At 42.4% G+C, this 26,091-nt stretch overlaps 2 protein-coding genes across 3 annotated transcripts in view; one reads left to right on the forward strand and one right to left on the reverse strand.

Moving 5' to 3' along the window:
- Positions 1 to 1,144: 1,144 nt before the first annotated feature.
- Positions 1,145 to 3,903, forward strand: psmg4 (proteasome (prosome, macropain) assembly chaperone 4). The gene is made up of 3 exons (XM_026146739.2): positions 1,145 to 1,417; positions 2,003 to 2,078; positions 3,569 to 3,903. The coding sequence occupies exons 1-3, from the start codon at positions 1,250 to 1,252 to the stop codon at positions 3,688 to 3,690; spliced, it is 366 nt and encodes a 121-aa protein (XP_026002524.1). The 5' UTR covers positions 1,145 to 1,249; the 3' UTR covers positions 3,691 to 3,903.
- Positions 3,771 to 26,091, reverse strand: part of slc22a23b (solute carrier family 22 member 23b) — a 28,119-nt gene continuing 5,798 nt past the window's right edge. Inside the window, exons 4-11 of one of the 2 annotated variants that reach the window (XR_013902748.1) lie at positions 11,376 to 11,562; positions 11,028 to 11,155; positions 9,630 to 9,732; positions 9,194 to 9,420; positions 8,526 to 8,558; positions 8,231 to 8,354; positions 5,943 to 7,019; positions 3,771 to 5,911 (exon numbers count right to left, since the gene is read on the reverse strand). Coding sequence is in view for 1 of the 2 variants with exons in the window: in XM_026146738.2 (XP_026002523.1) it covers positions 6,599 to 7,019; positions 8,231 to 8,354; positions 8,526 to 8,558; positions 9,194 to 9,420; positions 9,630 to 9,732; positions 11,028 to 11,155; positions 11,376 to 11,562 (1,223 nt within the window). In the remaining variant the exon portion in view is untranslated. Of the gene's footprint in view, positions 7,020 to 8,230; positions 8,355 to 8,525; positions 8,559 to 9,193; positions 9,421 to 9,629; positions 9,733 to 11,027; positions 11,156 to 11,375; positions 11,563 to 26,091 lie in introns of both variants that reach the window. The other variant, XM_026146738.2, reaches the window with a different exon arrangement.

Below are 26,091 nucleotides of genomic sequence, written 5' to 3' on the forward strand. Positions count from 1 at the left end.
CCAAGCCCCCGAGGCCCGGCCCGGGCCCCAGCCCAGAGACGGAGCGCCCCCAGAACCTCACGCCCATCCCGGACCCACCCAGGGCCAGCCAGGCTACCAGGTCAGTAACCCACGTCCGTCAGCACAGACCCTCCCCTAGCCCCGCTGCACGCAGCCACGAGGAAACAGTCACCCGAGAGCCAAAAGAGCCCCCAACCGGACATGACCGCTACCCCGGGTTGAGCCCCCCAAGGAAGATGCCTCCGGGGAACCCCCCCGACGCCCTAAGCCTGTCCCTACCCCCACACCAATCACAACAGTGAAGGCGGGACCAAACTATGACCCCCCACCCCCACTAGGTGATGGAGCTGATCAAAGGAGCCCAGAGCAATTGATCTGATGTGGTGGCAGAGGCTGTATCAAGACTAATGTAATCTAATAGATAATTTATATATTGGTTAGAATTAAGATTATTTTTATTTTTCCAGTTCATGAGGACTGTTTTCTTGGCTATGCATAGGGCAGTGAAAATCATATGGGCTATATTCTTTTCTGAAGTGACATTATCTAAGCTGCCCAACAAACACACTAAGGGGGAAGTTGGAATGTTACATTTCAGACACTTTGATAAGTCTTCACATATCTCGCGCCAAAACTTTTGCACTGGTGGACAGAACCAAAGAGCGTGGATATAATTGTGACAACTGTCTTTAACAGGATGCTCTGAAGCAAAGTTTACTAAAAATGTGTCAAGGGCTCAGCAGGTCAAAGGCTTTATTTGAAGAGGAGAAACATTACTACCATCTTTAAATATTGTACATTTATTTGACAAGGAAAGCTCAAAGCATCACCTTCAAGGGCTGAAGCAAGACTTCAGTGGTAAAATCCCTGAGGCCCCAGTGTTAAAATGCTTATAAGCTCACAGCAAAATAAAGATTTTTACAGTCCGGTACAAGAAAACGTTTTGGCCACAAGAATAAAATATTTACCAATAAAACTCTTATAAAGTCTCTGCTATTTCATAGAGGGTGCCACTGTAAGAAAGTGTCATTAAAAGCTAATATATGTGTCTTAATTCACACTGAATGTGTAATAGGGATCTAGTGCGGCACCAAGATCGGTTGTGCTGGATTCTCACTCTAGAGCATCGATGATCGATTGCTTTGGCCTGCCTTTTTTGCTAAACCAGGAAGTATTCCATGCTGTTTATAGTTAAGCTAACGCGGCCTTTAGATGTTCATCCAATAAAGAGTGAAACAAAATTGGCAAAATGCAGAACGGTGCAGAATTTGAGGGAATTTCCGTTCACAATTTCTCTGAAAAGATTCTGGAGCAGGTGGTACACTTTCACGTCATGAAGCTCAGCGGCGGGTTTTTCCTTTGGGTCGGTTCGGCTCCGGTTCTGTCCAACTTAGCAGTGTCTATGAGCAGCAAATATGTAAGTACCGCACAGCACACCTTCATTCACCAAGTACTGGTTAGCTGTTTTCCAGAAATAAAGAATATTGGGTATATTCGTCGGGTGAAGAATAAGAAACTTGGAATTTAAAAGCGCAGGTCTTCAGTTTTTTTAGGAAGATTTTCAAAGTTTTTCATAAAGAATATAAACGTTAAAAATTAATAAAATATGAATATTGTAAAACAGCATAATTTAAAAAAATCTTATTTTGCTGGGTCTTTTCCTAAATGTATGTATAAAAAAATTGTGATTTTTTTAAAATTAATTTGGCGGTGTTTGTATACGTACGTACACACACACACACACACACACACACACACACACACACACACACACACACACACATACATACATACATACATACATACATACATACATACATACATACATATATATATGTGTGTGTCTGTGTCTGAGTGAGAAAGCGAGTCTTCTGAAGATTAGAAGTGTTTCTCTATTTCCCTGAGTTGTAAAAGAAATTGCCTAGGCCTATAAACAGGTATTAAGTCACTTACATGTTGATTTGGAAAGGGAAGCTAACTGCTTATATGCTTTTGTCTGCAGGATTCAATGCCGTTATCTACATTAGTTATGGGGGACCCATCCAACACAGCACCAAATTCTTTGGCACAAAGATTAGGTAATGTTTAACACTAGTTTGCAATATGTGTTGTATGTAGGAGATAGCTACAGCAAAGTCTTAAAATGCTCATTTAAGTTGCATGTGGTTCTTAATTGTGGATTTCTATTATATTTAGAATTGTACCATTGATATAATTTTGAACCCAGAGTCAATGGCACGCCTTTTTCTTGCATGTGTTTTTGGTGTCTACTTGACCTTCCTTCCTGAGGGTCAACAGGGAGAATTGAAACTTGAGTAGAGTGATGCTTCAAAGTAGCGTATCTGTGTATGGAGTATTCAGAGTGTGTGTTAGTACAATAACTAGTGTAACCGTGAAACGATAGGTTTGAAATCAAAAGTGATATTGCATTTAGTTACAGAAGCAAGGCAAGTCTCAAATCTCCACAAATTCTATCGTCAAACTTAATTACAGCTGGCTTGAAGAAGTGTTTCACACCTCTGATATGCTGCGGAGTGTTAAATAAAACACTACATTTAACTTGGTTCAAAACACAGCAGCAAAGAATAGCCATTTATCTTTGTTTTGTGAAAACACTTAGCTAATCTCAGTGTCCACTGTAAAATGACGTCCGCACTGGAAGACACTACGTAATATCACTGGAACTCAGCAGCTTGCAACAGGTGAAACATTGACAATGTGAAGTGAGTAGGAGGCAACTAACCTATTTCAGTTTTGAGGTGACTGGTAACTACCAGTGTGAACAAAGGACTGCTGGTTGACTGTTGACTCAGTGTCAACTGAGTGTTGACTCATTAGCAGTGTACCTACACAATGAGAACCTGGTATGCTAACTAATGTTGTAGTATCTATTCCTGAAAATGTGCAGGGTGATGCAGAGGGCAATTGTGAGGCTGAATGTGGACGTCTTTTTACCTGCCAGCTCATGCCTGGGTAGATTTGTCTGTGGAGACTCTATTATACAATACAACAACTTTGTCTGTACACATGCCTAATGCAAAGTCTACAGAGATGACTACTCATCTATGGTGTCTTTACCACATAATGTTGCCTTGACAACTAAACAGGAAACATGGGATTTTTTTTTCTCACCCACAGCCAATGAAATTAAGGAATTGACTGGCTGAGGCATGCTTGTAAAGTCTGCAGGAATGCAGAACTATAAAATATGTGCATAAAGAGCTCAAATTGCCTGCCAGGGAGTCCTTGTGACAGTGGGACAGTCCTTATAGGCGTGTTATAGTTTCATATCTAACTGACCAGAAGTCGGGATTCCCGAAAACAATTTTGTGACTATTCAGACTCAGTACACATGTTGTTCAGGCAAACTGTAACCAGACCTCGGAGAACAATAACAGGATTGTCTGCAACTGATGATTAAGTCCTCGTGGTCTTTGCAGCTATGTGCTAAGTTTATAAGTCTCTATAGACATTAGAGTTGGGCCACTGCTGACCTTAATTTATTTTTACCATTTCATGTTTTGTGTGAACACAAAGTTAACTAATGTTGTGTCTCTCCATATTTCAGCAAAGAAGACCAAAAAACAAGTATTTGTCAGTTACAGTCTTCCAATGACAGATTCCAACCTCAGTCTCTTGGTGGAGAACAGGATCAAAAAGGAGCTGGAGCTGCACGCTGAGCATTTTTGAGCACATGTGACCCTTTGTAGGAGGAGGGCAGCAGTGTAGTACTGGAGTCATACTCAAATGCAATAATCAGGACAAACGGCCACATCAAGTGTTTTTTTATTGACAATAAATTAAGTAGTTTATTATCAAAACATGTACTATAGGCCTGTGGCTTTGTCTGTTTGTTTGTTTGTTTTTACAAATCCATATTAAAAAAATAACACTTAGAAAACAGCATTAGTGGTTGAGTTTTTTTCCTTCAGTTTTCTTAGAGTATTTTTTTTTACTGTTGAAAACATACAAACTACCAAACCATACTGAATGTCTAAAATATGTGCTGTGTACTAAATATGACTATAAAAATGGAGGATTCTCGGGTTCTGGTGTATCTGCACAAAAATGCTTGATGGGATGGTTTGTCTATTCAGTGTGCTTCACAGTCTATAAAAGTAAGGTTATGTTCCATATTTTATAAATGAATGGCACATGTATACATACCTTAGATTTTTATGCAGTCCTAAGGGATACCTATATAATAAAGTGTATAATGTACACCAATCACAACTAAACCAGGTCTATGCAGACTATGCTGCTCTATTCTAATCTTCACACATGTCAAAAAACTGTAAAATATTGTGCTTTCTGTCTAAAGTTACACACTCTAGGAACAGGATTACAGTATTAGCACAGTACAGAGAACGAGGAGTGAGTTTGGAAATGTTTGCTAATTAAGGAGGTATTTCAAGCAACAAAACTTTCCCTTGGCAGCATGACAAAAAATAAATACAGTTTTTTTTCTTTCATTACATCGTATCTTCTCTGTTTTGTTAACAGAACAGAGCGATAAAGCCATTTAAATTGCTGAGGTGCATCATAAGACATACAGTAGTGCACTAGCAGGTCACGCTCATGTCCGTTCAGCTCTCAGATTTGTTTAACATTATGCACAAAGTCTCTGTAGGCTACACATATGGTCTGCAAGAAAGGTCTCCGGCTGTTCGTCTTCCAACAACCATCATATGCCAGCATCAGCAGTACTAACGCTTCTTTAAAAATCAGTGTCCACACTGACCTCTCAGCTGAGGATAAAGTGCCACATTGGACTTCATATAAAGAGACCACAAATGAGGGAGTACTTGTAGCAGTTCACAATACAGCCCGCAACTTATTGTCTGGTTTCCCAACATTTACCATGTATTATTTAGTGAATTCAAAGTGGATTTTTTGTGTGTTTGTGTGTAAGTCCTTGGAACTGGTTCGGGAATGGGCATCATTAAAGGAGGGGTCAATATGAGTTCTCTTTCTTTTATAGGTGCAGTTCCTGGCACCTTGGTAGTCTCTTGCAAACCGGGCAATAGCTTCAATGTTGCCTACAAATACTCGCTGGTTCTGTAAAATGTTGTTACAGTAGATTAAGGGAGTTTAAAGGAAATGAGAAACAAATTGTACGTTGAGCATTTTAATCTTTGAGTACCTTTCAAGTGTTTTAGCAGTAAGGTCGAAATTTTGTCTTTTTGAAATGACAATTGGGTTTAGACTAAAGGCCAAGCGTGTAATACCTAGTATTACACTGGGTATGAGGTATATTAAAGAGTAGCCTAACATCCACTTATTTTTTGATAATGTAGTATTATTGTGGGTATAGGCTATGAGATACAGTATGCTGGCCTCCACTTCTGACACAACAAATACCTAAAAATAACTACAGTGTAATTCATCCGTCTTTGTATCCACTTACAGAGTGGATACAAAGAGGTTACAGAGGGGGCTGTCCCAGCTGTCATAGGGCAAGATGCAGGGCACACCCTTGACAGGTCACCAGTTTATCACAGGACTAACACAAAGAGTAAATGGTAAATAGACTGGTTCTAAAATAGGGCTTCCCTACTTGAGAACATCACTCTTTCATATTCACACAGGGACTTTTTCTCTAGATCTAAGTGCTTTCTATCAAACATTTTTCCATGTTAGGAGCAACTTGGGCTTCAGTATCTTGCCCAAGGATACTTCGGCATGCAGACTGGAGCAGCCACCAGACAACCATTCACACCTAGAGCCGATTTAAATTCGCTGATTAACCTAACCCTATGTGTGTATGTCTTTAGGTTGTGGGAAGAGTTCCCAAAGAGAGCATGCAAATTCCAGTCAGAAAGGTCCCAGACTGGATTTGAGCCTAGATACTTCTTGCTGTGAGGCAACAGTGCTAACCACCCCACAGCCTGTTCAGTTTTTTCCTTTAAAACTGGGTACAGTAAAACATAGTTTTACTGTACCTGTTGGTAAGTATTGTAAGGTACTGAAAATTACACTGTCAATTGAGAATTACTTGATAAATGCTGGGGAATTGCACAGTGAGTCACAGATTGTATTAACCAATGCTACAGAACAAAACAAAAAACATTTGTGCCCTTTTCATGCAAAAAGTTAGTGGCTTTAGCCAATCCCTGGATCTCCAATGTGTTGGCTGCAAATCACAAACACTTGATTGTGTCTCTGACATTTAGTGCAAAATAACCTACCTACAAAGAGATCTAAGATGTAGTGAAATCCAGTTTCAACGAGTCAAAACTACAGACAGTAAACTCAGAGCACACGTTATTGAAAGTTATTCTGCTGTACTTTGTCTCTCCACTTGTGTCTGCTTGTACCCTCGAGCAGAAGGTGGCTCAAGAAAATCACCAACACCACTGAAGACGCTCATATTATCTGACATACACTGACTTCAATACAATATATTTTTGGCAACTCCTGAAGGAATCATAGTCACTACAAATGACACAAATTTACTATCATCATCATCTGAATCCTCAACATAAAAAGAGTTCATATGAACAATTAGTTTCCCTTAAAGTACAGGAAGTTCAGTCATCGCTTGCTCAGGTTAGTGCTTGGAGCAGTTATTAGCACAGAAGACAACTTGCAAAGCTGCTCACACTCCATTGGCTATGGCATGATTCCCGATCACCTCCCCACCAGTTGCAAGGGCGTATGAGGCAGGTACCGCTGCCAGAGCGGTGGCTGCTGCCACTGTAGCGCCCCCAGTGGCTGAGAGATGTAATGGTGTGTCCTGAACACGGGAGTAGTCCCTATCACTCTTGGCGAGAAGGAGGTGCTGCTCTCCCGGATGGAGCAGGGTCTGACGGGTAAAGGTCTCTCCATCAGCCAGGCTCTCCGGCAGTGGCTGTCCCCGTGGCTCAGGCAGCAGCAGGAGGCAGATGATGCACAGCAGGGTGCAGCAGGCAAAGATCACATGATGCAGGAAGTAGCCCTTCTGGTTGTGGAGCTCCATGATGGGTGCAGTGAGCATGCCAAAGCCAGCGCTAGCCAGGACCAAGCCCAGTCCTCCACCCCTGCAGAAAAAGAGGTCAGAGCTGATTTATTTCCAAGGTGTTCTGATGCACCTTACACTAAAAACAGCAGCATTCTAGAAGCATTCTTCATACAACAGGATTGGGACATCATTAAAAGTTGACTTCTTATTTTTTGAGATATAAACATGGTCAAATAACTTTAAATGGACTGCTTCTTATAAAGTAGCTTTCTACTACAGGCCTCACTTAGCTTGTCTCATGCAGCACTTTTTTAACTATGCCTAAAGGCTTTCTAACCTCCTAAATTACCTAAATTACTTCCTTAACATGTCTCGAAGGTCTCCAAAGGCCTGGTAATGAACGAATCATTTGATTCAAGTGTGCTGACCCAGTGTGATATCTAAAACCTGCATGACGCCAGCCCTTCAGGCCTGGAGTTCCCCAACCCTGATGTAAGGAGTCACAGATTGATCCACGACTTTCTAATTGGTAGATGACCCAGTCTACTACTCGAGCCACAGTCACCACAATGCAAATAATGAGATCAGCCTACATACATACCCCTTTTTTTCCTATTTTTTGTCTCTGTATTATATTTGCAAAAGTAGAACACATCACCTAGTCATGTCATAAAAATAGCTCTAGTTGTGAGCATAGAAGCCCCACCCACCTGCTGTTTGGACCTTCTGTTTGTAAGGGAAAGCCAATCAGAACAATTGGAGGCTGGAGTGAAAAGGAAATGAGCTCAAATGGCTTTTTTCTTTCAGATGAAGAGGTTGCACCAAAGCCTAATGTAGGATATTTGTGGATTTTCTGACTGGTGAATCATACGGTGCTAATGTATTAGGAGTACAGAGCTGAAAGTGGGCAGGATACATCCCACTTAAGAGTATTAAAATGGCAGGCTTTATTCAGCCACTTTTATCACTTTCTTAAGCTGACAACGGTCTTCACTCAGCATCTGGTCAGATCTGTTGCTCTGAACCTCCTTCATAACCTCTTACAGCCCTTTTTCCATAAAGCCACGTTTTCACCAGTTTTCTGTGGAGCCATTGTAATCAATAATGTGGCACACATTTTTCTTTCCAAACACTTGTCAGTCATAAACACACCACAAGAGGGAGCAAATATGCAATTTGAGAACAAAAGCTGTGTGCAGACACTGTCATAATAGACGATATATTTTTTAAAGTAATAAGACTGTTTGCTTTGATAAGATGTATGTTGTGTTTATGACTATGCAGGCTCACCTGATGACAGTAGGAGTGATTTCAGCACAAAAGAAAATGCTGAGTGTGCTGACAGCATGAGAAGAGAACATCCCAATTATGGAGAAGGCCACAGAGAATTTCCTGTTAAGAGTGTCTCGCAAAACTGTTCAAAAGAGAGGAAACAAGCAATAAAAATCAGCAACAACAAATGTAACATGATTCCAGGGACATAAATGACATTGTTTACTGTGTATCACTAAGTTTTCCTCAAACCAGTGGAAAGGTTTATCATTTTAATTGTTTTAGATGATAAATCTCGTAACTGCAAATGTACCTGTGTCATGGCGAAGGCTGTACTTCCCAATCACTGGATTCCATTAGTGAGCATTGGAGAAAAGAGAGATGTCATTAGTAAGCACGAAGAGCAGCACAGCACTGACTCAAAACAAGCAGAATAAAAGCCTTCAGGAGAACAGTTTACCACTGAAGCCTGAAATAATGACTACATGCTCCAAAAAGTTTCAAGGATATATTCATGGTATTTTCACCAGTAAAAACAAGAGGTGAAAAGTGTAAAGACTGGATTAACAATGTTTCTATTAGTTTTGAGAAGAGAGGCTAAAGTTAGCATGCCTAGCTAATAGCTTGCTACTTATTTGAAATATAGTTTTACTTTCGAAGGCAACAGGATAGTATAACATTACAGTCATGGTGTCTGTACAAAGTTAGTTGTATTTTAGACCTTCACACCAAAGTTTCGTTTGAGTCAAACTTTACAGTAACTTTAGTAGCTATAAAAAAATTCTAAGTAATCACTTTTATCCTGTGATAAAACCCTTCTGTCATGATGGTAGTGGTCTCCCCCCAAAAAACATGGCCGTAGATGCATTACAGTGCATCTATGTAACAAAATGTGATTGTGTAACAAAGGTGATTGTGGTTTGGAGCTATATAAATAAAGTTGATTTGAATGGTCTACTTGTGCATTTTTTTATTACTTACAGTTAAGCAAACCCAGCTGCAGCAGTGATGCCAGGGCTGTTATGATCATGAATGTGAGCAGCCCTCCACGCCGACCCATCAGCCCGACCGCAGGGCATAGTGCTAGACAGGTTGCCACGGCGATGCCCGCCATGGTGTAATAGTCAGCATGGCACAAAGCCGTGGGCTGAGCCTCGGGGTCCATCATACTGCGAGCGAAGCAGTGGTGAATTCCATAACCTGTCAGACTGTACATCAAGACAAAACCACAGAATAAGAGAGTGGCCAATGAGGTGCCACCTAAAACATGCGTCCGCCACAGGGCACGTGAGGTTTGAGTATGTCTTCATTCTCTGGAGACCAGCTCATGTGTAATTCATGCTCTCAACACAACGGATGTTGGCTGTTATTAGCAAAGGAACTGTACAAGCCGGGACCACAAACGCAACACACTTACGAGTTGACACACAGCACCACAATGTTTTTCCACAGGTTCCTGGTGCTCATCATCTTGACAATGCAGCTCCTCTGGGGTTTCTTGTGCAGCTCCTGCTCCAGCTCTGGTAGGAAACATGAAACGCACACCTTGAGACCTTTCCTTTTCAGGTGGTAATGAGCACCCGGCCATAAGGGATCTCTAGCACGGAGAAGCTAAAGAGCTTTGGGGGGGCTTTAGATAGATGTAGGACATCACTGTGCCCACTCTCATCATCCCTCTGACTGCTTGGCTACTGGGAGAAGCAGCGACAATGAATCAAACACCATCTCGGGGGAACAAGAAGTGTCGTGGCAGAGAAAGGTGAGACACGTTAAATCTGTCGCAAGACAATTAATAGCCAGGGATCTCATTTATAAACATGGCGCACGCCGAAAATGAAGTCTGAAAAAGGCCTGTGCAACTTCCCACGCACAAGTTGGGAGTTTTCAAAGGCAATCTTGACGTGCACACTGGTACAGAGAGTCCGACCCACGCTTATGAACATTTTGGAGACAGACAGAAATTAGCAATGCACATTGTGAGGTGCTAAATTAAAGGCATGATGTAAAAACCAATACATAATACTTCACCTCATACGTTAAGTATGATTTCCTATAATGTAGTACTTATGGATCTACTTTATCATAAATATTGAAATGCCAGTAACCCACGGCAGCACTGAGATGAGCAGAATCAAATATTTCTCCAACTCAACATCATATTTTTCATCATACATCCATTACACTAAATATCATCACAAGTTATTATAAAGTGGGCCAAGTTCACCACAGCAAAACAGCTTTTTGAGGGAAGGGTAGAAGACTGATTGAAGTGCACACATTTCTATACTGACCGTGATTTATAAAGGGAAGCTTCTGAGCTGGTGAGCATAGGCATGCTCTATAATTATTATTGCTATTTTTTGTCCACACCATCTCAGCTTCTCTGCTCAGGTATAGTATGGATCCTACACATTCTTTTTAAATGAGACCCCAGGTGCTTCGTACTCAACTGAGATTTACAGGATAACAATGTTGTTGTTAACTGACAGTGCACATGCTCTCGGCACTATTTGGAAGTCAGACTTTGTGTATATTATAATAAAAAACCATTAACAACCTAAAGGACTATGGATCTTTACCTTATTGCGTTTGCATTTCATCATATCAATGGTCTGAGCAGTTTTATATGCATGTCAGTGTCTTTGCTTGCTCATTTCATCACACCGAGCAGCAGCTGTAATGTAACATACTGCAGACAATTTAAATACATTGCAAAGTGAAGAGAATTGAAGGAAACCAACAGAAAGAATAGAATTCGTGGCCCAGTGGTTGTGGGATCTTTCATCTTCTCGCTCCCTCTTGAATTCATCCTCACCTGTAAGAACTCCGCTTGGCTCAGTTGTCATGTCGACTTGGTTCTTCCTGGCGATCTGCAGCATCATGGCTTTGGACCGCCGGTAATGCTGGGTGGCCAGCAACCAGCGCAGGGATTCGGGAAAAATCCTGTAGAGGGAGTGAAAGAGGGGGATGGCGAGGAGAAGCAGACAAAGGATGAGCAGAAGATTTGTAAACGCAAGAAAGAAACAAGTGAGGGCAGAAGAAAACAAGAGGAGAAAGAGACTATTGTTTGTAAAATCGGAGCGAGCTTGTGTGGTGCCGTGTGTACTGTACAAGCCATCGCCTGGCTCAGAGCTGTGGATTTTCTTCAGAGGGCGGGACTCACCAGACGTATGGCAGCATCAGTACGAAAGGACTGATTATGACGATCTGCAGGACCTGCCAGTCATCCCGGTTTGGCCAATGGCGACACAGAGCGGCCACCCCTGGCATCAATAGCTGCCCGCCCACCATAAGAAAACTGGCCACCATAGTCATGGAGAAACGCCAACCTGGCAAACACAGCTCGATCCCTAAAATAAAAAGACAAGCACGAGAACAAAAAGACTTCATTTTACAGAAAACATGGCTTCCTTTGGTGTCAGTGCGCCACGATAGGCGAATAAATTATGTATGCGCTCTGTGTGTTTGGATGTGATTACCATTATAAACTTGCAGCTGTCTTAATGGCCTGAAAGAGCATGTGTTTGTTTAATGGTGAGGTAGGCACGGAATTTCCTGTCATGAATTATTGAACACTTATTGCTGATCCTTCCCCTGAGAGCGCACTAGTTTAACACCAGGCCTCTTCATTAAGTTAGGATGGACTGCATGTGGAAGCGTGTGAGTGAGTTCAGCTGCTCGGTGAGCTTTTCGCTGGAACCGTCCTTTAAGTCCTTCCCACGTGACTGGGCTCCTATCCTTTCCCTTACTGCCTGTAACATGGCACAGTCCAGATGGCCTGGCCCATATGGCAAGGGCCTTTTGAAGGTGACCATTGTTGGTGGATGAGAAGGGAGGAAGGGGGGCATACTCACTATACTCACTAACCTGTACTGTCACTTGTTATTGTGAGGCAGAGAGAGGAAGCTGGGCTGGGGGGTTGACAGAGTAAAGAAAGTAGAGTAGGGACTGAATACAAATTACCTAACCCTCCAAAAGTCCCTCCATTCATCAGTGGAATCACCAGAGGAATGATAATAAAGACTGGTGTGTGTGAGAGAGTGAGAGAGTGAGAGAGAGAGAGAGAGAGAGAGGAGGAAATACAGAGAAAAACACAATGAGCAAGAAGGAGGCGGGATGGAAAGATGACTAAGATTTTCAGATAAAAGAATGAAAGGAAAATGATTCAGCTAGAGGTTAAAGGTATTACTGAAATTCCCTTGAACTGTTTTTCTTCCTTAGACCTGAGTCAAAAATCTTCCCACACAAGGTCCAAAACAGATGAAGGAAACTGCACTGACCCATAATCCTTAACCTGGCCTTCTGCTTCTACTTTTTCTAGCCAAAAAGACAGTGTGAGTCTGTCTCTGGCCCAGTGATGGGAGCAGTATACAGCTTTTCACTATTTTTTAACATAGCGGTCTAAAAATATAGCATTAAATGTAAATTATCAAATCCAAATGTTTCCAATGTAAAATAAATAAATAAATAATAACTTTATCTCAAATCACAAAAAGAAACTGAGAAGTCAGACCACGAGCCAGAGTTGACCCAGGATGTGAATGTGATGGATGCTTAGTTACACTTCTGCTGATCGGCTTTATTTTCATATCGGTTTCTTGTCCTGTGTGTTTAGTAACCACACGCTGTTCCCAGATCTCGGTCAGTCTGTACAATTAAAACTGCACAAATCAATAATTTACTCAACAGCAGATCGAACGACTGAGTCTAATGTGAAAGAGGTCGCTAATGGTGACAAACAGACTGAGAAAATCACCCAACTCTGCTTTTTATATCCACCCTGCTGAGCAATTTAGCATTGTTTATCCCAGAAAACTCAACCCTGTATAAGGCAGCAACAGGTGGCCATTATTAAGCTTCAGTTAAGCTCTGTGCACTTCGTAGGAAACAAGACCAAATGACAAGGATGATGCAGCTAAAAATACAAGTCGCTGACTTTAAATAAACAAGCTTTGTTTCAGCAGGATATGTATACTGTACGATAACTCATTACCCAAAACAACAGTGAATGCAACTTCAGCTTTAAGCATTTGCCTTAACCCATGTCAAGCCATCAGTGCTAAATGTGTCTAATATGTATTAAGATAAGATAAGATAAGATAAGATAAGATAAGATAAGATAAGATAAGATAAGATAAGATAAGACTTTATTGATCCCACAGCGGGGAAATTTTTGCGTCGCCTCAGCTCAGGTACAGATATATGAAGGAAATACAAAAATACAAATAAGTACAATCAATGAAAAAAGTAAGATAATACACTATATACAATGGTAGCATACACAGTATGTGATTATGGATATAGTTGGAAATATGGAAGACATAAACTATATAGCTTGGAAGGTCATGGAAGGTCCATTATGCATGAAGTGGTGACCGTGGATGTTCACAGTGTCCAGTGACTTATGACATCGTGATAGAGGAGTTATAGAGACTAACTGCTGTTGGGATGAATGATCTGCGAAAGCGCTCCTTCCTGCAGCGAGGGTGTTTCAGTCTCTGACTAAAGGAGCTGCTCAGCCCACTCACATACTCATGCAGTGGGTGATGTGGGTTGTTCATGATGGATGTCAGCTTTACTAACATCCTCTCCTCACCAACCACCTCTACAGACTCCAGGGGACATCCCAGCACGGAGCTAGACCTCCGCACCAGTTTGTCAATCCTGCTCCTGTCCCTGTCCGTGCATCCACTCCCCCAGCAGGCCACTGCATAGAAAAGGGCAGATGCTACCACAGTGTCATAGAATGTCGTTAACAGAGTCCTGCAGACTCCGAAGGACCTCAGTCTCCTCAGCAGGTGGAGTCGACTCTGGCCCTTCTTATACAGGACGTCTGTATTTGTAGTCCAGTCCAGTTTATTGTTGAGGTGAACACCCAGGTACTTATAAGAGTCCACTATCTCAATGTCTTTCCCTTGGATGTTCACCGGTGTTGTAGGGGGTGACTTCCTCCTGAAGTCTATGATCATCTCCTTTGTCTTGCCGACGTTGATTTGGAGTACGTTGGTCTCACACCAGCCAACAAAGTCACTGATGACCCCCCTGTATTCCCGATCATTCCCGTCTGATACGCATCCAATGATGGCTGTATCATCTGAGAACTTCTGTATATGGCAATCGTCCGAATTATAACAGAAGTCTGAAGTGTAAAGGCTGAACAGGAAAGGTGAGAGAACCGTGCCCTGTGGTGCCCCCGTGCTGCAGATTACCACCTCGGACACACAGTCATGGAGCCTCACATACTGTGGTCTGTTGGTAAGGTAGTCGATGGTCCATGCAGTCAGCTGTTTGCCTACTCCGGCTCCCTCCAGCTTCCCTCTCAGTAGTGCGCGTTGGATGGTGTTGAAAGCACTGGAGAAGTCAAAACACATGATCCTCACAGTGCTCCCCGCCTGCTCTAAGTGAGAGAGGGATCGGTGTACCAGGTAGATGACAGCGTCATCCACCCCAATTCCAGAACAGTAGGTGAACTGCAGGGGGTCCATCTCTGAGCCCAGCAGTGGCTGAAGGTGGTGCATGAAGAGCCTTTCCATGGTCTTCATCAGATGAGAAGTCAAGGCAACAGGCCTGAAGTGGTTGGGCTCCCTGGGGTGTGCGATTTTTGGCACCGGAACCACACAGGAAGTCTTCCACAGTTCAGGAACCCTCTCCAGGCTCAGGCTCAGGTTGAAGATGTACAGGGCCACCTGACAGAGCTGCTCTGCACAGTCCGTGAGCAGTCTGGAGCAGATTCCATCCGGACCTGCTGCCTTCCTTGCCTTCGTCCTCTTGAGCTGATTTCTCACCTGATCAGCTGTGAAGTAGATGTGATGTGAGACTGGGCTGGAGTGGGGGGTGGGGCTTGCTTTGTTGTGGATAGATGTGTGAAGGGGGTGAAGCAGGGTTGTGGTGAGAGGAGAGCTCAGGTGACAATGGCATTGCACCCGGAGGGGGGGCGGCAAATGGAGGGGGGTTAATGGAACCTGGGGGGTGGGAGAGGTGATAAGTGGGCCATTGTCAAATTTGTTAAAAAACAGATTCAAGTCGTTAGCCCACCCCCGGCCAGCAGACACTGTGGCTCCTCCATTGTCCTGGAAATGTCCAGAGATTTGTTTCATGTTCCTCCAGACTTCTCTGACGTTTTTCTGTTGGAGTTGGTTTTCCATCTTCCTCCTGAGGCACTCCTTGCCTTATCGGATCTTGTATTTAAGATCCTTTTGGACTTTCTTAAGTTCCTCCTTGTCTCCCGACCAGAAAGCACTCTTCTTCTTGTTCAGCAGGGCCTTCAGTTCTGGGGTGACCCACGGTTTATTGTTTGAGAAACACTGTATCTTCTTGGTAGGCACAGTGTTCTCAACACAGAAATTAATGTAGTCCGTGATGCAGTGAGTGAGGGCGTCGATGTCCTCACCGTGAGGCTTGCAGAGTTCCTGCCAGTCTGTGCATTCAAAACAGTCTCTTAAGGCCTCAGTGCATTCCTCAGACCACACCCTTATCACCTTCTTCGTGGGGGGGGGGGGGGGGGGGGGGTTCCTCTTCACCATAGGAGTGTAGGTGGGGTGGAGAAGGACCAGGTTGTGGTCTGAGTGGCCAAGCGGGGGGAGGGGTGATGCACTGTAAGCCTGCTTTGTGTTGGCAAACAATAGATCCAGGGTTTTGCTGTCCCTTGTATGGCAGTCAACGTACTGGGAGAAGTTTGGGAGAGTGACAGATAGTGAGGCATGATTGAAGTCCCCAGAAATAATAATGAGGGACTGCGGATGTGCCATCTGTAGCTGAGAGACAGTGGAGTGAATGTAATCACAGGCTGCTGTAGCGTCGGCCGAGGGTGGGATGTAAACAGTCAGCACAATAACGTGTGAAAATTCCCTGGCCAGGTGGTATGGCCGGACGCTAACTGCCAACAGTTCAATGTCTTTGGTACAGCTCTGTTCCTTCACAGTGATGTGCCCCGGGTTACACCATCTCTCATTGACATACATTGCTAGTCCACCACCTCTCCTCTTACCACTCTCCTTTGCATTCCGGTCCGCTCTAACCAGTTGAAAGCCATCCAGAGTTATGACAGAGTCCGGTGTGTGGTCCCTGAGCCATGTCTCAGTGAACAGGAGGAGGCTGCTCTGCTTGTACTCCCACTGCAGTCTGGTTAGCGCAATTAGCTCTTCCATCTTGTTGGGTAAAGATCTTACATTACCCATGAGAATGGATGGAATGCTTGGTTTGTACCGTCTCCTTCTTTCCTGGTACTTCACTCCAGCCCTGCGTCCCCTCCTCCAACGTCGTAATTCCTTCGGAATCTTGGGTCGCTCCTCCAGGAGTACTTTCCTGTTGCCCAGTGCTAGCAGCTGCTCCCTACAGTAAACAATGGCTTGGCTTACAGATTCTCCAGAAGTGGTGGTAAAAAGTCCCAAAAAGAGTAGAAGACATACTACTACTCTCACAAAAATTTGTGGGTCCAAATTTTAGCTTCTTCTTCTCCTTGACTGTTTCTTAATATCCAAGTATGCAAGTTTTTACTTGTTTACATGCTAGTTTGTACCTGGAAAGTTCATTCGGGAGTCCAGACTTCCCGAGGACGTGAGACGCGTGCGATCATTCACAATTGGAACGGCAGTGATGGTATTACAGTTCAGGTCCAGTGTGTTTTTACCACATTTTCACTTTAATTTCATTGTGATTTTTATTTACAATATACATTTTCCATGATACACCTAATTAGATTAGACTAGATTTCTTTTTAAAAAAATCATGTTTAAAAAACTGGCTTTAAGCAATCATGCAAAATGCTTGGCTATAAAAGGACCATCCATGTGAAATTATTTGGCAAGATTGCAGTAAAAACTGGACTGATTCCTTCATTAATTTACATTGGAGTGATCTGAGAACATGGTAAAGAGTTGTTACATGCCAGAGTACGTTGCTCTGTTTTTCTGTTGCTCCTGTCTTTCAGGTGTCAAGCCTCCACCTATTGGCCAATTCAAAGATAATTGGCACACGTCTATTGGCTGACCTGGGCACAGTAGGTCAATAGCTTGCCAGGGATCAGTAGAAAAGAGCAGCTCCCTGGACAGCTGGGCAGCTTCTGACTCTTGTGGAACTCTTGTTTGTAGGCTTCTGTGTACGTAAAACAGAGTGTGTTGGTGGGAGGCTGGACAAGTAAGCTTGGGGTACCCTATACACTGGCAGCAGAGGTTTGACTGTTACAGACACTAGGTTATGCGGCTGATGCCACTTTTGTATGTTTTGACTGGACTTTTTTGTCGAGCAGCTAGACGGGCCTTTTGTTTTGCATATTGCTTTATTTAGACCCAGGGAAGCTGTTGACCTCCTTTTGTTTTGTTAATTTATTTGATTTGGCTCAACCGATTGGTCCTCCTTCCCCACTTTTTTTTTTGTTGTCAAGTTCATTGTTGTCAAGGCATGACAACAGAATGAAATCCTGCCTGACTATTAACCTAGCTGTTGTCCGTCTTCGTTAATTTTGGTGGTCTTGTGTTAATGTCTCCTCCCTGCCTTAGCCCCCACCATGGTCAGGGGGGGATGCAACACAAATGGAGGCTCGTCCAGGATTCGAACCCAGAACCTCTTGCACCTGAAGCGAGAAGCATACCCCTAGAGTCTAGGGGTATGCCAGTGTTCTAGACATGCTACCTACTATAATATTAATCTTGTCTTTAGCTAAGCACAAACAAACAGATCATCTGACTCCATCTTATCTTATTCTTTGCATCTTCTCCTGTCAAATCAAACCCTTTGCATTTTGTATTCTACGGGTGTGTCGAAATACAAAAATTCGCTATTGTAAGGTTAAAAAGTTTTGTTTGTTAAACCTTAATTTGCTTTACTTACAGACAACACTAAACACCAAACTTTATCATCTGGAAATATAAAATTATTATTGCACTTTTACTCAGCTAGTATGCACATGTAGTCAGTTTGAGCTGCAGTCACTCAATATTACCTTTGTTCACAGTCAATAAGACTGAATCACAATCGAAAAGAGAAAATCAACTGTACTTTGGCAAAGGCAATGTATCCCTAAAGTAACCTCACAAAAAAAAAAAAAAATGCTACCCAACTCTCTGGGGGAGGAGCCTGATCCTGCTGACTCTACTGGGATATCAATACGCACACACAAACAGGCATGCTGGCAAGGACCTTTTGTTCCAGCTGAGTGGGAGAATGGCTCTCCTTGTGCTGATTATCTCACTGCCCACTGCCACCCTCCCTCCTGTGTGCAACCCCCCCACCCTTCCCTCTAGCTCATCAGTGTGGTTGAAGTAGCTTTCACACCCTCCATAAAAGCACCTCCACCCCCAGCACCACCACAGTTTTTTTAATCCCCCCACAGCTTCTCATACTTTGCATCTAAAAGTGAACAGTCATACAGAAAGAAAAAGGGTCTGAATAAAAAGAAGCTGATAGAATGGTCAAACTAATTTTCAATGATGAATGGTTGATAGTACTACCACACACACATACACACACTTTTATGTTGTCTGCTGCTCCCTGGCTAACCTTGCCTCCGGCATGAGAACAGCATGGAGAGACAATTAGCTTCCTAACAGCATGAGCTCAGAGTGAGAACTACAGTCTGTGTTTGTGATTATGACGAAGATTTATAGCTCAGCTGGTGATGGGAAAAGATATTGTTGAAATTTTGGAAAAAGGGAGTGTCGTGTTCCTGAAACAAAAAGCTATACTGGAGCCAAAAAACAAACAAACACCCAAAACTATTATAACAAGCTTTCATTAACTGTTCTTAATTGTTTAACTTACAGAGTTGCTATAAGTTAAATGCCACTGTTAGTATGCTAGCTTGCTCACAATACTGCAAGCTAAGATGCTAATTAGTGCTAAGCATGAAATAGAACCAAGAGAGAGATGGGATTTGTTAGGTTGTAATTGAACACTAAGAATCGCAACAAACATGACAAATTGACATGAGACGACCATGCAGTGAAAATGTATGCTATGCCTTCTGATGATACTGCCTAAGGGAAGCATATATAATGTAAACAGAATTGGTCCTAGCACTGAACCCTGTGGAACACCATAATTAACCTTGGTGTGTGAAGAGAACCCTCAGTTTACATTAACAAATTGGAGTCTATTAGATAGATATGATTTAACCCACTGTGATGCAGTACCTTTAATGTCTACAGCATGGTCTAATCACTCTAATAGAATATTATGGTCAACAGTATCGAATGCTGCACTGAGGTCTAGCAGAACAACCACAGAGATGAGTCCACTGTCAGAGGCCATAAGGAGATCATTTGTAACTTTCACTAAAGCTGTTTCTGTGCTGTGATGAGCTCTGAAACCTGACTGAAACTCTTCAAATAGTCTATTCCTCTGCAGATGATTAATTAGCTGTTTTAGAACTACTTCAAGAATTTGTTAGATAAAAAGAAGGTTGGACACCCCCCAACCTGCTCGGCCTGTTGATTAATTTAAACTAACATAATCATCCTGTTGCAACCAGGTTTCTAACAGGCAGAGTAAATTGACTTGTTTATCAATTATTAATTCACAGTTAGTTTTTAGTTTATTTTTTGTCTGTTTGGGAGCTGACACAGTGGGGATTCTGTGGGGATGGGATTTTGGGGGGGGGGGGGGGGGGGTAACAGGAGGCGAGAAGTAAGAGGAAAGGCGTGTAAGACTGCAATTCTGCTTCCTGGTGCCAACTCTGGATAGTCACGTTTTGGGTGTTTTAATAAATTTGGCCAAATTTCTAGAAATTAGAACTGCTCCATCCAAAGTGGGATGGATGCCGTCTCTCCTAAACTGACCAGGTTTCCTCCAGAAAGCATCCCAATTATTTATAAAGCCCACATCATTTTTTGGACACCACTCAGACAGCCAGCAATTAAAGGAGAACATGCACCTAAACATGTCACTCCTGTCCAATTGGGGAGGGGACCGACTACAGTTAACTACAGAGTCCAACATTGTTTTGGCAAAGTAACACACAATTCAATATTGGTTTTAGTGACCTCCAACTGACGTAACCCGGTGTCATTACTACCGATGTGAAATTTAATGTTATAATTTATTGAATTTATGTTTACCCTTAGCCAGCAGTTTTAAATTTCCCTTAACGTCGCCTGCTCTGGCCCCTACAAGACAACTGACTATGGTTGCTGGTGTCTCTATCGTCACGAGCCCTAGTTCGATCCTGGGAGGAAGCACAAATCCCTTTGGGTTGCGTCAGGAAGGACATCTGCAGTAAGGAATTTGCCGAGTCAAACATGCAGAGCTACCCACTGTTTTAACCCTTTGTGAATAGAAGCAGCTGAAAGTAGCTTTTACTCTCCAGTGTGAAGATTTGTGACTTTTATAACACTGTTCATCTATTCACACACACACATTCATTCAGCACTTTCTATTTCTTTTTAACTAATACATACAGTCTCTCTCACAATAATGAATGTTTTGGGGGAAATGTAGGGTTCAGTATCTTGTGCAAGGACACTTCAACACGAGACTGGTGGAGCTGAGGCTCATACCATCAATCTTCCACCTGAATTTCAATTCAGTTTTGTTTATATGGCACCAAATCATAGCAGTTGCCTCAAGGCCTTTTATACTGTAAGGTAAAGACCCTACAACAATAAAAAGAAAACAGAAAACAGTCATGCTGTTAGCATGTGAGGATTTAACTTAAAATAAAATACCAATTGGAATTTGGACAGACCAAACAAGCACTATGTAGACACCATATGGGGCTCCTGAAACCCCGCTAGGCATTTTTGTGGCATTTTATAGACTAAACAATATTAATCAGTCATGACACAAATCTGTTTCAGCCTAAGGGGGTGACTTCATAGACAGCTTGACAAGGGCACAGCATCTGAGTCAGCAGAAGTCCTCACCATGAGCTCAAAACTGCACACACCTGCATACACCGTATAGTGCTTGTCTTTGTCATTTCCTACAAGGAAATCAAGGGGCAGAGACAGAGAGGAAAAGGCAAAGGCATTAACCTTGTTCCACTACTCTAACGCGACTGCAGCCTAATTCTTCTGGGCCCATGCAAATTACATTCACTGAAAATCTTTTGAGAAGCGAATACCAATCCCCCTCTAGGATTCAGTAATGGTACTAAAAATTCTGCAGCTTTCTACAGTTGCTCCAGTGAATCTGCTGGGATTCATATGTTTGATTCACATGTTGACCCAGTTTATGGAGAAAAAGAAACTTACCAAATGTGTCTGTATAAACTTTTCAAATGACTCCTGCAGCATAAAATCCACTTTTCTGCCGCAGTATGCTGCAAACCAGAACATTCAAGTCAAGTCGGAGGTTCGTCAGTACAAGAGAAACTCTTTCGTGTCGAGTCTGAATCGAGTCTGGAGTCCTTATGTTTACTTGAATGTGCCAACGACATTTGGACACTTTGGGGAGGGTAAACAAGTTATAAATAGAGCTGACTATCAGTCATCATTGGTACTACTGAACAAAAATGTATTTCTCCAAGCTTAATTGCAATGCAGGAAGGAACAGTATGTGAAACAAGATATACAACGGCTGTTTAATCAGAACTTACATCTATTAAAGGTGAAATGGAGTCATCAGGCAAACTTAATCAGGAAATAAAGCAGGTGTTAAAAGGAAGAACACGAAGAGCGAATCAATGATGAGAAATAAAACTAAACTAAATAAAACTCTCGTAAGCTTGTTAGCGAACATGTGCTTATTTACACATCCAGTAGATACATTTTAAAACTGTGTCTGTGTCCAAAGAGTCCTTGGGGAACTACGTGGCTCTTTAGCTGTTAAATGGTGCAGTGTGTTCACACAGAGTGTGCCAAGCTTTTGTTGAAAAAAACCTGCCAGCTGTGGCTAAAATTTGCACTTTGATACTGAGCTAAAACCCACACAAGGAAATGTAGTCTGAAAACAAGGTGAAAATACTTTTTTCAGTACTGTACTGAAGTACCATTGGGCTATACGAGATATCAAAAAAGTACATGTAAGTACAACACACCATGACGCACTGTGCGTTTTGTATTTGACAAAAAAATAAAATCAACGTGCACTAAAGGTGCTCTATATTTGGATATATTCAGGGTTATATGAGAACTATAAACTACATGGCATGTTCACATATGGTGTATGAACCAGTGAATTTTGTCAATAATTACTGCTGTAAAAAAGCATATTTTTGTACACTTTTTCAAGAAGACTATGTCTCCAGGATTGTTTTCAGTGTTTGAGCAAAAGGAAAATAATGTCTGAATTGTAAGTCCAAAATTTAACATCTGTGGATGTTGGATGCTTGGTGGGTTAACCTGCTAACCAGAAAATCCAAATTTCAAATGGAAATACATCATGATGTTACGCAAAACTGGAGGAAGGATCCCACTCCCACCAGGTTTTGGATTCAAACACCCAGTTTCTCAGTTTTGGGTGGCTTACAAATCAGTAACTGCATAACTGCAGTAACTGCATAACTGCAGGCTCTTATTCCCAGCAGGTCAGTTAATGCCAGGGTGTTGGTGTGGCTCGTTACACAAAAGCGGACACATCAAGTTATGGCGTCAGTGTTGTTCTCAGCGTGTAAAGCAGCAAGTGAAAAAAGTCGTAAGAAAAAAGGAAAAGCAAAGTGCAAAACGCAAAGCTAACAAAGTGCCTGGCGTCTGACTGAATGCCTCTCTGGCAGTGAGTTGACATGCTTCATTAGATTTTGTTGGTTTTAAAAAGACTGTTTCTCATTGGAAGTATAGCAGCTAATGTAAATATAACCATCTCCTGAATAAAATCCATGGCCCACAACTCAAAAGTTTAAAAAAATGTGGAACAGAGGTCTATTTTAAATACTTTGTCCAAAGCTTGCATAATCGTCAGCCATGTTTTCATGACGAGGCTCAGCATTCTCTTCTGAAACAGACAGAATAAGAAGGAAAAAAGCACGAGGAAAAGGAAACGCTATCCCCTGCAGTTCCCAGAGGACAACTCAGAGGAAGGTGCCATATTACAAACTAATAAGCCCGTGCAGAAATTGTGAAACAACCAAAAACGCACTACAACGCACTATAACACACTACAACGTGCACGTGAACACATTTATATTAGGCAAGCTTCACGGCAGCTCAGTGGATTTTATTATGTGCTGTGTGCTATAGAGAGATAACTAAAAGATGAGAGATTTTAAATGAGCCTCCAGAAAATGAGCGCGCGATTGTGTGAGCGCTGGTAGTAATAAGGATGATGGGGTGAAAGGGTGAGGGAGAGAGGGAGGAGGAAGAGGATGGTGTGAATGGGGAAGTTGAGGTAAGCAAAGAGGGGGGAAATGGAAAGGGCTGGAGAGCTGCTGGATTTAGAAACTGGAAGTCAGCGCTGCATTCACAGCAGCAGAGGGTGAAAGGAGGTGGAGGATGAGGCAGGCAGAGAAGAGTGTTTTTAGACGCGATAATGCAGACAGAGCAGTGCATCCACAGCATGGACAAAATCATCTATAATACAGAGCACGCGTGCTACATGCTTATTTTTGCATTTCTTCTTCCTGCTGCATGCTATTTCCAACTCAGCAGTCCAACAGACACTGCAATTATGTGCCTCTGTTGTTCCTCAGCATCTGTTTTTAACAGCACATTCAGAACACTGAGACACTCTCTATTATTTTGCTTCCCTACTACAGCTCATTGGGTTTGAAATGTAACATGACTTTGGGATTAAAATATTGCCTCTGAGCTTTAATTTGAGAATGTTTACATCAATGATGGCTGTAAACATCTGGCCCCTTTATGCACCCGGTTCCCCTGTTATGGCGCAGTGCAGCTGGATAATAATACTGAACATTACAGAATAGCCAGCCATAGGGGGGGTTATGATCAAAAAGGAGCATTCTTGACTGGTTAGTTCAATCACATGACCTTCATTTAGTTTCACCTGCCCCCAGCCTATCAGTGAGCAGTGAACATAGACACAATTACTCACACTCACATTCACAGCTAAGGGCAGTGTAGAATCACCAGTTAGAATAACATATCTTTGGACTATGGGAGTATCAGGGTACTCCACAGAAATTGCTGTTATAGTTTCCGTCTGCAGCCATAACTGATGACTGTTTAAGTGAGTGAGTTAAAACTAGGCTTTTGAAAAGTTCAAACAAAACGAAATGAAATGATTTGTAAACTTGGAAAACGGACGTGTTTATTGAGCCTCTAATTGTCAGCAGTTGACTGAGAGTAAACCATTTTCTAAAGCATCCTACGCAATAAAAGTTGTTAAAAAAGCAGGAGCTCAGCCTGAAAGCTGTGTGGAGACAGTTTGGTCAGTTTGCTTTGACTGCTTTCCACATAAGATAGGATGCAAACTTAGAAAGATTCCCAGCTTGTCCGATCGCCTGGCTTGCTGTGTTTCTCTTGCACTGCAGGACGTCTTTCCTAGATCTCAGAGAAGATAGCACAGTCACGGCATCATTAAGCTGCCTGGGGAATACCAGGTGCTTCGAAGATGAAACAAAAGGAAACGACCACTTAAAATTAAATCCAAGGTAGCCATTACAGGCAAACGAACAAAACAATATGTCGTTGACTGACTTCACTATTTCTGTCCTACTCTACCTCTCTTGGCAAACAACAGAAGGTGATACCAGTAGAGTATGAAGAAATTTTCTATTAACAGTTCCACCTGCATGTGTGTGTTTTTAGCTTGCAATGAAAACAACTGCAAACTGTGTTCCACTGTTCTGTTGTCAGGTGTAAGTACAGTATATAGTCTTTACTGTTAATGGGATGCCAGCATCTATTTTCACTGTCATAGTCTGAGTTCACTTCAAAGAGCACCAATCTGTGGCGGGGAGCCGAATGTTCCTCCTACTGCATGCATCCACACCTCACACAAACACCTTTTTTGTTGCACTTCAAAGTGCATACAGACAATCTGTTGTCTCACACACACACACAAAAATAATCCCACACACAAACAGTTACTTATCCCATCATTGTTAGCTTGGAACACACAAACAAGTGAAACACAGAAAAACTGCCCCGAGCTACAGACATTTTTCTTTAGTAAGCAGACTGTGAAAACAGCAGCGAAAGGGGTGAAGCAATTCATTAGCCAAGTATAGAAACAGAGGATCAAATGTATGCTGTGTGACATTCATGTATGTGAGAAAAAAGTTCAATAATGATAATGAAACAAAAAACAGGCTTCTGACTTTTTAGGAACAAGGTGGGAAACAACGTCTTTTGTTTAAATGACATTTTTAAAAATTTGACAGCCCACGAACATGACGCCCCCGAGAAAAAGCTAAGCACATCCTTACTGCTTCCATAGGAAATACAAGTATTAAAGCGGGGATCATACTTTCCACGGCTGCGAGTCCACTAGGGTCTGCTTGGGTCCCAGTGACGTACATTTAGTCATCAGACTGTTAGTGCAAGGGTTCGTGTGAAGGTCTGTACACCTGCCTATTTTCTGCGACCACACAGATGTTTTCTCTTCTCTGGAACAAGAACTTGGCAGCATAGCTTAGGTTTGTAAAGCTGCAGATGAACAAACCACAAAACTTGTGAAACAACGTCCTTTGGACAAACAAGACCACATTGGAGATTTGGCCACAGTGCACAGCACATCACCACAAACACCTCATACTAACAGTCGAGTACAGTACTGAAGGAGTGAGGAGATCATATTCTGTGGCCTTTCGCACATTTTCTATTATATCATATTCTTTGTAACGACCCAAACTCCAAGTGGTTATCAGTAATATCAAAGCGAAACCTATTATGTTCATTTCCATTTACACATTTTTATTCTTGGACTTGTTGATTCACTCATGATTCATAGTTCAAAACAACCCTAATGCATCTTATACTGGGCCTTCATGCAGCCACACAGTTCATCTTTTAGCTCCCTTCCCCTCCCTTTAACACTTTGTTTCC

The sequence above is a fragment of the Astatotilapia calliptera genome, chromosome 17 (assembly GCF_964374335.1).
Source record: "Astatotilapia calliptera chromosome 17, fAstCal68.1, whole genome shotgun sequence".
In the NCBI taxonomy this organism is placed as follows: domain Eukaryota; kingdom Metazoa; phylum Chordata; class Actinopteri; order Cichliformes; family Cichlidae; genus Astatotilapia; species Astatotilapia calliptera.